An 11486-nucleotide genomic window follows, 5' to 3' on the forward strand; every position below is an offset into this window, starting at 1 on the left:
AAAGTGCCTCATTTTGGATATCTGGCAAAGAGAAAGCATTAGATACATTGTTGCTGCTTTTGATATACAATGATATGGTGGAGCTTTTTTGGATCGCCTACACCTGCTAGTTATCTTATGTAGCCCCTTGAACTGAATTGCGGCAAGAGCCATCCTGATTAGGGGTTCTCTTTCATTTTAGAGGGAAAAAAATATTAGGCTAAGGGAGGGGAAGGAACGCGACCAAGGGCACGCGGCCAGGAAAAGGTGTATACAACATTCTGAAAACGCAGCTAACGCAGCACCAGATGCACAGACGGGGTTTTCCACAAAGGGCTAGAACTGTGTTGAGGTTCCACTCTTTTCACAGCAGAAGAGACACCCTTTCCTGAATTGTCCCAACCTCAGCTGGCAGAAAACAAGATGGGCAGGCTGGTTGCTCCCTGGACATCTCTCCTGTTCATGGCCAGAGCTTGGCAACCTCCCTTGGAACACCAGTTGTTTGTTTAATCTCTACTATTTTCTCATTGCTGGCTTTACAATTTTTGTCCTTTGCCTGGACATCAGGACCAAAGAGTAGGGAGGGGAACCTACCTTATCCTCTCCCAGAAAACTTCATCAAAATAAAAGAGCTCTCTCTACTAGTACTAATTAAAACAAACAAGCAAACAAAAAACCCCAGGAATGAGCTTGCATGCCCCCTAATTGACAAATATTAACAAGGAGTTTTCAAGAACAATTATCAAACAGTGGCTGGGTACGTTTTGGCAGCAGAGGGCTAAACGAATTTCAGGTTTGCTTCCAAAATATGTAGCCTGCACCTTGCTAGTTTCCTCTAGGAGGCAGAGAACTTAATCTGGGTTTACCTGTACTGTATTTGAGATGCATATCGAGCCAACTATCATCAGGTATGACTCAAGGGGAAAATGCATAAGGCATATATCTCCAGATAACTTTCCTAGTTTTTTTTTTTAAATAACTTTCTCTGAACTTCCAGTTTGTTGATAGTGGTGGGAGAAGGGGGTTTTAGAAGGCTGTAGTTAGAACTTCTTTACTTTTAAACTTTTATTCAGGACCCTTTCTAATCAAATTGAATTAAGTGGCCAATGCAGATTGTTTTTATCCTCTAGGATTCAAATAACACCTATTCTGGTTATCCTAGGCCAGCACAGTTTCACTCCAGGCAGAGGTTTGGGGTGAAGGGAGGTGCTCTGGGAAGTGGATCTGGGGGTCAAGTCTCTAAAAGTCGTGAATGGGGAAGTAGCTCCAAGCTCTGGGCATCTCAGTAATTAAAAACAGTGTCCCTTCCTTCCAAGGCTTTGGGAACTGTTTAGCAAGCATCTGCTGTGTGCAAGTCCCTGAGCCGGGTCACTTCTATTCACCTCATCACTTGCGGGATAATCGCTCAGATATAGGAAAAGGCAGCCGCAGCCTGGAAAGAGTCATTTGAAGAAATAGGTGTTGGCCCAGCGGCCTGCAGAGAGATTGGAGGCCTCTGCACATTGGAAGTTCGGGCGCTCTCCCCTTTCCCATACTGAGACAGTCATCACTAAGGCTTTGAGATGTAATTACCCAGGGTATAATTTGAAGTGGGGTGGGGATATCTATACTTTTTTTTTTTAACCAGGTGCAATGAATAAAAATGTCCTTCCCCAAAAGATACACGGGTCCGGGGTGGGCAAACTTGGCACCCAGTTCTGACACTTGCAAGGGTGTGTGTGTGGGGGTGGTGGTGGTGGGAAGCACTAGATATTATCTATGCCTTTTCCTCACTCCTCCTCCGCCTTGAAGGCAAATACTGGCACCCAAACACACGACCAACACCGGCTCAGACAAACTCATGAACACACAATGCACGCAGTCTTGAGAAAAAGGTCGGATCCGGAGGTCCAGAGAGGAGATGCAGGGAAAAGAAAACTCGAGGATTCCAAGTTTCTAAGAGTGCGCTGGTTTTGTTTTCGAGTGGAAGAGATGGAAAGCTCTGGTTTAAATCTTCCAGTTGGAACTACTTGGGAGAGGGCAGCCGTGACCACCTACCTCTCTGGCTCGTTCCGGCCCCTCTCCTAAGGGAGTTACAGTAATAGCGGACGCCGTCGAGCACTTGCTGAGAGCGAAATACCTGCTTTTCTAAGCGCCATGCATGTAGTATTTCTTTTAGCAGGGATGCTGGCCCTTCCTTTCAGTGCTGGCCCCTAAAACTGTTACGTTCGCCCAGTTTCGACCCATAGTAGGAGCTTAATAAATGTTTTTGCCATGTCACTTGCAGATTTTAAACATGTTCTGGCGCGGAGTACCTTTTAAAAAGAGGGGTCAACAGAGAGAAGAAATGGGGCTCCGCGAACTTCCTCTTTAAATAATCGGCCTTAATTACGCCTTAGACTTTTCAGTTTTGGCGTGATTATAACCCTTGAGGGATCGCCTGATAACAACTCTGCTGACTGCTCCTGTAATTAACTCCTAATTTATTTCAAACAGAAAAAAAAAAAAAAAAAAAAAAAAAAGGCCCCAGCCTCTTCCGGAAGAGCCAATCGGAGGCGAGCGTCCGTGGCGTCAGCGCCAGGGCCGGCTCGGATTGGCTGAGCCGAGTCTCTCACTTCCCCTTGGAGGAAAGGCACGGCTGCCGGCGCGCCCCTCCCGTCTCCCCCCAAAAAAGTTTGAGTCGCAGCTGCCTGGTTGCCAGCGGAGTCGCGCGCCGGGAGCTACGTAGGGCAGAGAAGTCATGGCTTCTCCGTCCAAAGGCAATGACCTGTTTTCGTCTGATGAGGAGGGCCCGGCGATGGTGGCCGAGCCGGGCCCGGGGCCTGGGGGTGCCGACGGGGCCGCGGAGGAGCGCCGCGTCAAGGTCTCCAGCCTGCCCTTCAGCGTGGAGGCGCTCATGTCGGACAAGAAGCCGCCCAAGGAGACTTCCCCACTGCCAGCCGAAAGCGCCTCCGCCGGGGCCACCCTGCGGCCACTTCTGCTGCCGGGACACAGCGTCCGGGAGGCGCACAGCCCCGGGCCGTTGGTCAAGCCCTTCGAGACAGCCTCGGTCAAGTCGGAAAATTCAGAAGACGGAGCGGCGTGGATGCAGGAACCGGGCAGATATTCGCCGCCGCCAAGTGAGTGCCTGCAGAGGCCGGGACCAGGGGTAGGAGGGTGCGCGGGGTACAGGAGGGAACTGGGGGTCAGTATTCCAAGCTAGGGGTACGGAGACCCCTCTGTACTATGCGCCCTGAAAAAGCAAGCATTACAAGTCCTTGGCCCCTTAATATCCCCAGAGTTCAGCGCGCCCACGGCATCCAAGATACCTTCTGGGTAATATCCGCGCAGCGCGTGTTTGGGATCCCCTAGCTGTACAGAATATTCGACACGAATGCCAACGCCCTGATCGTTGAAGGGAGAACCCAGCTGGGTTTGCGGGGTCGCTTGGGTATCCGTTTCTCTAGCCCTCAGCCCTAGGCCATTTCGCTTTTTTTTTCACTGTCCCTCGGGGTCTCAGTCTGGGGAATGAAGAAGGATACACGTTTAAAGAGCACCGGAATATATGCCAGGCAGAGGCAGAGTGTCTAACTGCCTTTCAAAGTTCACAACCCTGCGAGGTGTGCCCTCACTATAAAGATGAGCTAATTAAAATCTAACCCGATTTTGGGTAGAAATGATCATCTTCCATTGGTCCCGCGGGTATCGAAGCACGGTAACGCGGAGGGATGGCGGCAGAGACTTATGCGGCGAGGAAATGTCTCCCGGTCGTCCCGGCGGCCAGCCCCGTCGCTTCGCTGGGAGCGGGCTGGGGTCAGCAGCGTGGGGCTCCGCTTGGCTCAGAGTAATAATTAACAGCATTCCAGCAGCGCTTCAGTTTACATAGTGATGCTTATTAGTTCACCAGATCCCGATCATCGCTGGAACCCCGAAGTGTGGGTAGAAGCCCGGGACCTGTGGTTATCCCAGTTTTCAGACATGCATACTTTGAGGACTGAACTTGCTTGAGCCAGGTCACCAACAATGGCTGAATTGGGCAAGGGGCCCCGGTGTCCAAGCCCCAACCCTGGCCACCTTGATCCCTCTCCCCAGACAGACCAAGCAGAGGGCCGAACACCTGCACCCCGCTTCCTGCCAATGAGGAAGGAGAACTGAGAGTCGCAGGAGAGCTGATTTCTCTTCCAGCGTTTACGTCCAGTTTTGGGCCCTGGGTCCTCTTGCGATATGGGGAAGCCATTCCCTGTAGCTCCTTTTACTTCTGTCTCCCAGCCTTTAAGATTTCTCTATCTGCAGTCTGCCTCTAGGAAAGGCGAGAGAGAGGATGCCTGCGTAGGGACTTTTTCGAAAGCTGGGAGCATCACATTTTACCCCATTCCCAACAGCCCTGAAAACTCGAGATGCAAAGTATTTTGTGAACAAAACAAGGCCATATAACCAGGCATCAGTGGCTGTCCCCTCTGGCTTCTTCTCTCCACCCTGTTAGAAACTCCCAAAGATTCAAAGGGCGTGGAGATTAAGGACTCAAAGAATTTAAACTCAAGTTTGCACAGTACTTTATAGCACTTTTCACCGTATTATCTTATCTGATCTCCGTGTGGCTGAAGCTGGCCTCCCGGTAACAGATGAGGACATTTCAACAGAGTTCAGAGGAATCTGCACACATCGAGTTTGGGCTTGACAAGAAAGACTTGGGGACATTTAATGATCACCTATCTGATGGCAGACAAGACTCTGGGCATTCTAAAATTTGGTACTCTGAACCACACTGCAGGATCAGTATTAGTTACCCATTTTATCGATGGTGAAATAGAGGCTTAGAAACTTTAAGGGACTTAATTTGTTTGACAGATATTGAGTGCCTGTATATGCCTAGGCCTGGGTCAATTCCCAGCTGCGCATCAAGGATTCAGGCTTTACAGGGAGTGGTGTCCAGAGGTCAGACATTTCCACTTTCTTAGGTTCCTGGGGTTCTGTAAGCATGCCTGCCAGGGCCCAGGGTAAGGCAGCCGTGGGCCCTGGATGTGACCCTTCCATGAGAAAAGTAGGAGATTCTGAGAAAGGATTTAATTTTTTTTTAAAAAGTGGGTCATTGGTGCTTTGGGCCTGGAGATGGCCTCAGGAGCCCTGTGGTAGGAGCGGTGGGTCCGGGGGAGCCTAGCGACAGAGCCTGGGGCAGGAGGAAGCCACCTGCCCAGGCCCGGGTTTTGTTATTCTCAGGAGGCCGTAGGATAAATGCTGTTTTGCTTTGTATAATCGCACCCTTCCTCAGGCTGGTTTAAAATGGGGAGGAGAGTGGGAGGGTGGAGAGAGGTGCGCTGGGAGGGACGCTTTGATACACACATGAGATCCCATCACCTGGATTTCATAATTCAAATGCAGCCCCTAGGAGCAGCCGGAATGACCGTGCCCAGGCACAGAATCACTTCCAAACATAGAGCAGAGGCAAGTGTAGATTCTAGGAGCTTGGTATCTGAGCTGTGGCCACTGGATCCTCCCAGCTAGCCAGGTCACGTTTGTGAAGGGTGAGAATTTCACAGGTCCCTGAGTCTCTGATTGTTGTTATTTTATTTGTAAATTAAGAAGTAGGCACCCCCAGCTCTCTGGCTTACTTAGGGATTAGCATATGCAAAAGTCTACACTCCTGTGGTAGTTTCTTACCCATCTCTCTCCCAGATTTCTGTTTTTTGATTGATGGCAGAACCCACTACCTCTTTCATTTTTAGCCACTTAAAAGTGATGGTTAATAATGTCACATTAGGACAAATCCGTTTCTTGTTGGAAATGGAGGCTGGGTTGGGACTTGTGCTGTGTCACCCTCAAGTATGAAGTGTAAACTCTCTCTTGGGCCACCAAAGTAACTAAACAAGAAATGCTACATTCTCCCTTTGGAGTGCTTTGGAGTTACTACGGTGGCTACATTTGGAAAATTAGCATAGCTCATAAAAGCCAAATGCAGAAAATGAATTGTTTAGCATCTGTCCCTCAGCTCCACCCCAACTTCCTTTAAGGAAAAACCCGAAGTTAGTTGATGCTCTGGAATCACAAGGATGCCCTGTCCTATGATTTCCTATAATTGAACCCATTTTAAATATGGAGTCTGGATGCTGTAGGCATACCTTTATTTTGCTTGTTATTCCTTCTTTCTAAATTCCAGCAAGAAGCTAATCATTTACACATTGCCTCCAAACCATAGAATGGGTAGGAGAGATGGCTAAAATGTCATCACATGCTCTCAATTCAGGAGGCAGCATGATTTCCCCTGACATTTACATTTATGGGCGAGCTAATTTTTCCCTCCTTCTTAGTAAAGTTTATATTACAGAAGCACCCAGCCAAGAAAGTTATCCCACATCCAGATCTGTAAAATGATGTTCAGGTTTTATAATCTGTAGACTGGAGGGAATGACATCTGTGTGGTTGTTTATTGCGTGAGGCTGCTCACCAATCCATAGATGCTATTAATTTACTGCAGACCTTATCGGCACGATTATCCTTCACAAATATGTTGATGCAATCCAACTTCTCCTGGTGCAGAGAGGGGATGGACCCAGTTCATAAGACCCTTTTCATTTTCCTTCTCATATGTGATTATCTCGGTGTCCTAGGGATGTGAGGATTATCATGAGCCCAGCCCCCCATTTTTAAGATAAGCAATATCAAGAAGAGATGGGGTTTTGTTTCTCAGAGAACCCTCAGCTCTCTTGACTTATGAGGGGTCTGTTCATATTTCATTATCTCTGATGCTGTTTGTTTTCCATATAGAAAGTTCTGTTACACCATAAAACTCCCAAACTTTTGGGAAAAGATTCAATTTTTTAAAAACAAAACAATTTATCCATTTAAGTATGGTCCTTCTCTATCCCTCCCCCCCCCCCAAAATCCAACCACACATGGTTTTGACCAAGGTACCTCTTTGAAAGATGAAGAGGGAAGACCCCACCCCCCCATGGACACACCTGGCGAGAAAGCCACTTTCTTTTGCTAACTCACTCCCCATTCTCTGTTCCCTAGGACACATGAGCCCCACCACCTGCACCCTGAGGAAACACAAGACCAATCGGAAGCCACGCACACCCTTCACCACCTCCCAGCTCCTCGCTCTGGAGCGCAAGTTCCGCCAGAAACAGTACCTCTCCATCGCAGAGCGGGCAGAGTTCTCCAGCTCTCTGAACCTCACAGAGACACAGGTCAAAATCTGGTTCCAGAACCGAAGAGCCAAGGCGAAAAGACTGCAAGAGGCCGAACTGGAAAAGCTGAAAATGGCTGCAAAACCTATGCTGCCCTCTGGCTTCAGCCTCCCTTTCCCCATCAACTCGCCCCTGCAAGCAGCCTCCCTATACGGCGCGTCCTACCCTTTCCATAGACCTGTGCTCCCCATCCCGCCCGTCGGACTCTATGCGACTCCCGTGGGATATGGCATGTACCACCTGTCCTAAGGAAGACCAGCTCAATAGACTCCGGGATGGATGTTTGTTTAAAAGCCTTCCCCCTCCCTCGCCAAGAAGACAGTCCCGCTCTGCAAACCTTGCATGCACCACCCTCAGCGGCTAGATCGACAGGGCCACAGACATAGTTGAAATTGGTTCTTTTGACTGGAGACACCCAAACCCCGTTTTCTTGGTGTAATCTTCCAGATGCCAGCCCCCCTTCTCCTTTCACAAGATTGGCTCTGATGGTTTTTATATATAAATATGTATATAATAAAATATAATACATTTTTATACAGCAGACATAAAAATCAAATTATTTTGAAAGGTAAAATTTATATACATATATATATAAATATATATATATGTCTTTTTTCTCTATATATCACCTTCCTAAAAGAGACTGCTTAATTAAGTCTACCTGTTGTCTTTTTCTTATGGGGGAGACAAATTATTTGCTAAAATTGCTGAAATCTGATCATTTGGATCACTGACTTGCAAACATTAGAATTAGACACTGTGTGCATAGGCAGTAGATATGGAAAGATTCCTCCCAGAGAAGGGGACACATCATGTTTTTGCATTTTTTACGTGCATTTAAAAACTCACTAGATATGACCATATTTGGCCCTGTTTTTTTCCCCTTCTCCACCTTGTTTGTTACACATTGTTCAAAGTTTTTGTAAGATCAATAAAAGGGGGATGAGAAGAATCCTGAGAGTGCCTCGGGGTAAGGTGGAAAATGGAAGTCCTTCCTAATTCCTCTCAAGGCTGTTGCTTAACTGCATTTCAGATAATTGGAGAGTGAAAAGTTAGAGCATGTCGGGAGGAATTGATGGTTTCCGTGAACCACTAGGTACATCAGTCCTCACACATTTGAAAAGGTGATTTGGGTGGATGTGTGTGTGTAGTTAATTGTCTGCTTAAAAATTATGAATATCTTGTAACCATTATCTATACTAAATATTCCTGAACAATGAATAGATCTAAAAAGAAAAAAAATCATGCTTTCTCTGTGTGTGTACCTGTTGTATGTGCTAAACTTATTAGAAAAATTTATATACTTTTTAACATGTTGGGGGCAGAGGGTAAAGCCATGTTTTGACTTGATAAAAAATGGTGTTGTCAGACAGCCCATATAGCTCCTTGGTATTTCATTTTTCTATCCAGCTCCCCCTCCCCCATCCAAGTATACTTTTATCCCTTTGAAAGGGTGCCTTGTATAATTTTATATATTTTATTGAAGAGTTATTTCTTATCTCTTATTCTGAATTAAATTAAACGTTTTATTGCAGTAAAGTCTGTCCAAAGTCACAATTATTTTTAAGAGGTGCTCTCTGTTCTTTAGCCGGTCTTAGCCCAGAAATGCCACCCAGATGGGGGAGGGGGGCTGGTGATTTTTATGATGATTTTAATGGGAATCAATCCAGAGCTGTGGCCAGATTCAGCCCGGGGTAGGGAAGTCTACAGCAAATAGCAAAAGACTTTGAAATGCTTCCTCTGGCAGCTTGTGTTACTCATGGAAAATTGCTATTAGGAGTTTTTCAAATTCCAGTGAAAGATGAGCTTAGAAGTGGCAGGGCCCAGGGATCGGCCAGAATCTGAGGGGTTTGTGGATGATTGCGGGGGTGGGGGGGGCGGGAATCTTGAACTTGAAATCTCTCAGCTACCACAACAACAAGCTTCGAGCTGAGGGAAGGGACCTATATAGTTCTTTGCAAATGTAGATGGTAACTAGATGCGTTCACTGAGGGGGAGAGGGGGGTAGATGGATGCCTGCTGCCCTTTTCAGGACTGTGTCAAATCACATTCCGTTTACCATTCCTAGCTCCTTCCAAGGAGATCGGCCTTGAACAAATGCTCTTTTCGGTTTGTAGGGGGGAAGGTAGTTCATTCAAGTTCCCTTTGCTTTGCAGCCTGCCTTTCCACTGGTTACAGAACGGGGGTCAGGCTTGGGTTTTGAGTCATCACCATGAAAATAAATTGGTGATGGGTGGGGGAGGCGGGGAAGAATCTTAAACTCCACTTTCTGTCGCACAAAGAAACCAAGTGGCCATTGATGATGACTTTCCGAGGGCTGTTTTCGGATGAGAAGCTCGAGTGACCTGGGAACGAGTTGGAAGGGAGTCGAGAACTTCCTGTTGCGGAGCCTGAGCGGTGGGGAGATTGGCACCTGGCACCTACTAGGACTAGCGCTTTAGTCCCAGCTTCCTTTGTGCCGACACCCAGTTTAGAGGTGGGCGCCGGAAACTCCATTTTTCCGGTGGGGCAGAGGCTCCCAAGGTCGGTCGGTGAGTTTCTCCTACGGAGTGTGATCCAAACCCAGGGATCTGCTCCGAAGCTGGGGTCCGACCGATTTCTTCCAGCTCGGCCCCCGAGCTGGAGTGAACCGCAGGAACGTCCCAAACCTCCCCGAGTGTGCCCTGGCCATCCCGCTGGGCCACCCCAGCCATCCTCATTTGTGGGATACGTTTTCCAAAGGCCAAAGCCGTTCCCGGTTTCGTCACCAGCCGCCAAATTGGGGCCCTAATTAGCCCGTCCACCGCGAGCTTCCTTCCCGGAGCCTCTCGGACCCCGCAGCCTCGGGCAATCTCAGCCCGGGGTGGGGGATCCGGAGACGCCGACTCTGGGTTAAGACTCAGCTTGCTCCCGGGAGGAGGGGGTCACAGGCTAGAGTGTTTTTCGGAGAACCGGGCTGCGTCCTGTGTGGTCAGCCGGGTGGATTGGAAACCATCTAAGCGCCTGCGCATTACCCCAATCACCCTAAATCCCAAAGAAAAACTGAGGCCGGGACAGGGAAAAAGGGTCGCTCAGGCGCCAATACACGCACCCCTGCGCTCCTGGGCGGATGGGATTACGTAGTTGAGGACGCGGCCGTGTTGCCGGGGCCCAGACAACGGCCAGAGGTCCGCGGGCCCGCCGGTGCGCCTTGCTCTGGGGCTCCCTCCGAACCGCCTGCCCAGCATTAGGTTTGGCGGTCGCCACGGTCTCCGCTGAGGTCGGGCTTGGCATGCCAGGCGTTTCAGGGACCAGGCTAACCACCTGGGGCGACAGAAGGACCCTGTCTCACCAAGAGCCCCGCAGCCGCGCCTTGGAAATTGAAACCGAAGATGCCACTGTGCCGGCTTTGGCCATCGTCGCCTGCGCTGCCGGGAGCCTGGCACACAACTCCCCCCAAGTCCTCCCGTACTTCTCAGTGCTTTTATCTAAAACTTCCCAGAAAGACGGCCCTGCTTTCAGGAAAGAGGGGACAAAAGGAGAGGAGATCCCATTTATTGAGCTCTTGCTAAGTACAGAACTAGGCATCTTCCGGCTCATCTCATCTAGTCGCTGCACACCCTTGGGGAGGTATTACTGATGCCATTTTATAGTTGAGGAAACTGAGGCTCAGAGAGGTGGCTCACTAAGGTCCCAGAGTCGGCAAGGGGCAGCAGCAGAATTCAGACCTAAGTGTGAGCCTGGTGGTGGGCATAAAGTCTGGCAAAGGGGGTCCCTGAAGGAGCTGTCTCAGAGGAGCTGCGGGATGCTGGGCCCTAGGGAGCTCTCCAGATGCCCCAGCCCAGATCCTAGCGCAGCCCAGCTCTGGAGCCCCTCTCTGCATCCCCTTCCCCACCCCTCATTGCTGTAAGGGGCTCCCCCCACAGGGGCCCAGCTTCTCTATCACAGGGGACCTGGGGCTCAGCCTGACCACCCTCCCCCCTGCAGCCCCGGGGAGGTGATGCTGGGGCAAGGCCGACAGGAGGTAGGCAGCGAAGGCCTGGCTGGATGAGAGCAGGCGCTGGTAAAACGTCTGCCTGACCCGACTGAAAAGAGGATCCCTGCCTTTGAGCAGAACCTTGTCTGACCGAATGAAAACTCCCACGGCCATTCTTTGCCATAAAAGCAGCTCATTTGCCACGGGTTGGAGAGGCCACTTCCCCACCCCCACTCCCTCTCCACTGCTGGGTTTGGAATAAACATAAACCTCATTTATAAAAGACCCCACGTCACACACACACACACACACACACACCCCTCCCTGAAATCACAGGCCTCAGTTGGTGAAGTTGATTGTGCCTGTTTTCCCCTTCCATGTAACTTAAAAAAAAAAAAAGTTTCCAGATTGGTGATGCCGTAGGTCTT

General features: G+C 49.3%; 1 protein-coding gene across 1 annotated transcript; it reads left to right on the forward strand.

Moving 5' to 3' along the window:
- The first annotated feature begins 2457 nt into the window (after nucleotides 1-2457).
- On the forward strand, nucleotides 2458-7752 carry MSX2 (msh homeobox 2). The gene is made up of 2 exons (XM_079917274.1): nucleotides 2458-3077; nucleotides 6949-7752. Exons 1-2 carry the CDS (start codon nucleotides 2699-2701, stop codon nucleotides 7371-7373), a joined length of 804 nt encoding a protein of 267 aa, XP_079773400.1. The 5' UTR covers nucleotides 2458-2698; the 3' UTR covers nucleotides 7374-7752.
- Nucleotides 7753-11486: the final 3734 nt, after the last annotated feature.

The sequence above is a fragment of the Stenella coeruleoalba genome, assembly GCF_951394435.1.
Source record: "Stenella coeruleoalba genome assembly, chromosome: 3".
NCBI lineage: Eukaryota > Metazoa > Chordata > Mammalia > Artiodactyla > Delphinidae > Stenella > Stenella coeruleoalba.

What these genes read in the sequence shown, in the direction of transcription:
- MSX2 (XM_079917274.1), top strand. Translation starts at nt 2,699, where the DNA reads ATGGCTTCTCCGTCCAAAGGCAATGACCTGTTTTCGTCTGATGAGGAG. An exon ending in CAGATATTCGCCGCCGCCAA is followed by an intron (nt 3,078 to 6,948) that starts GTGAGTGCCTGC and finishes TCTGTTCCCTAG; the next exon opens with GACACATGAGCCCCACCACC.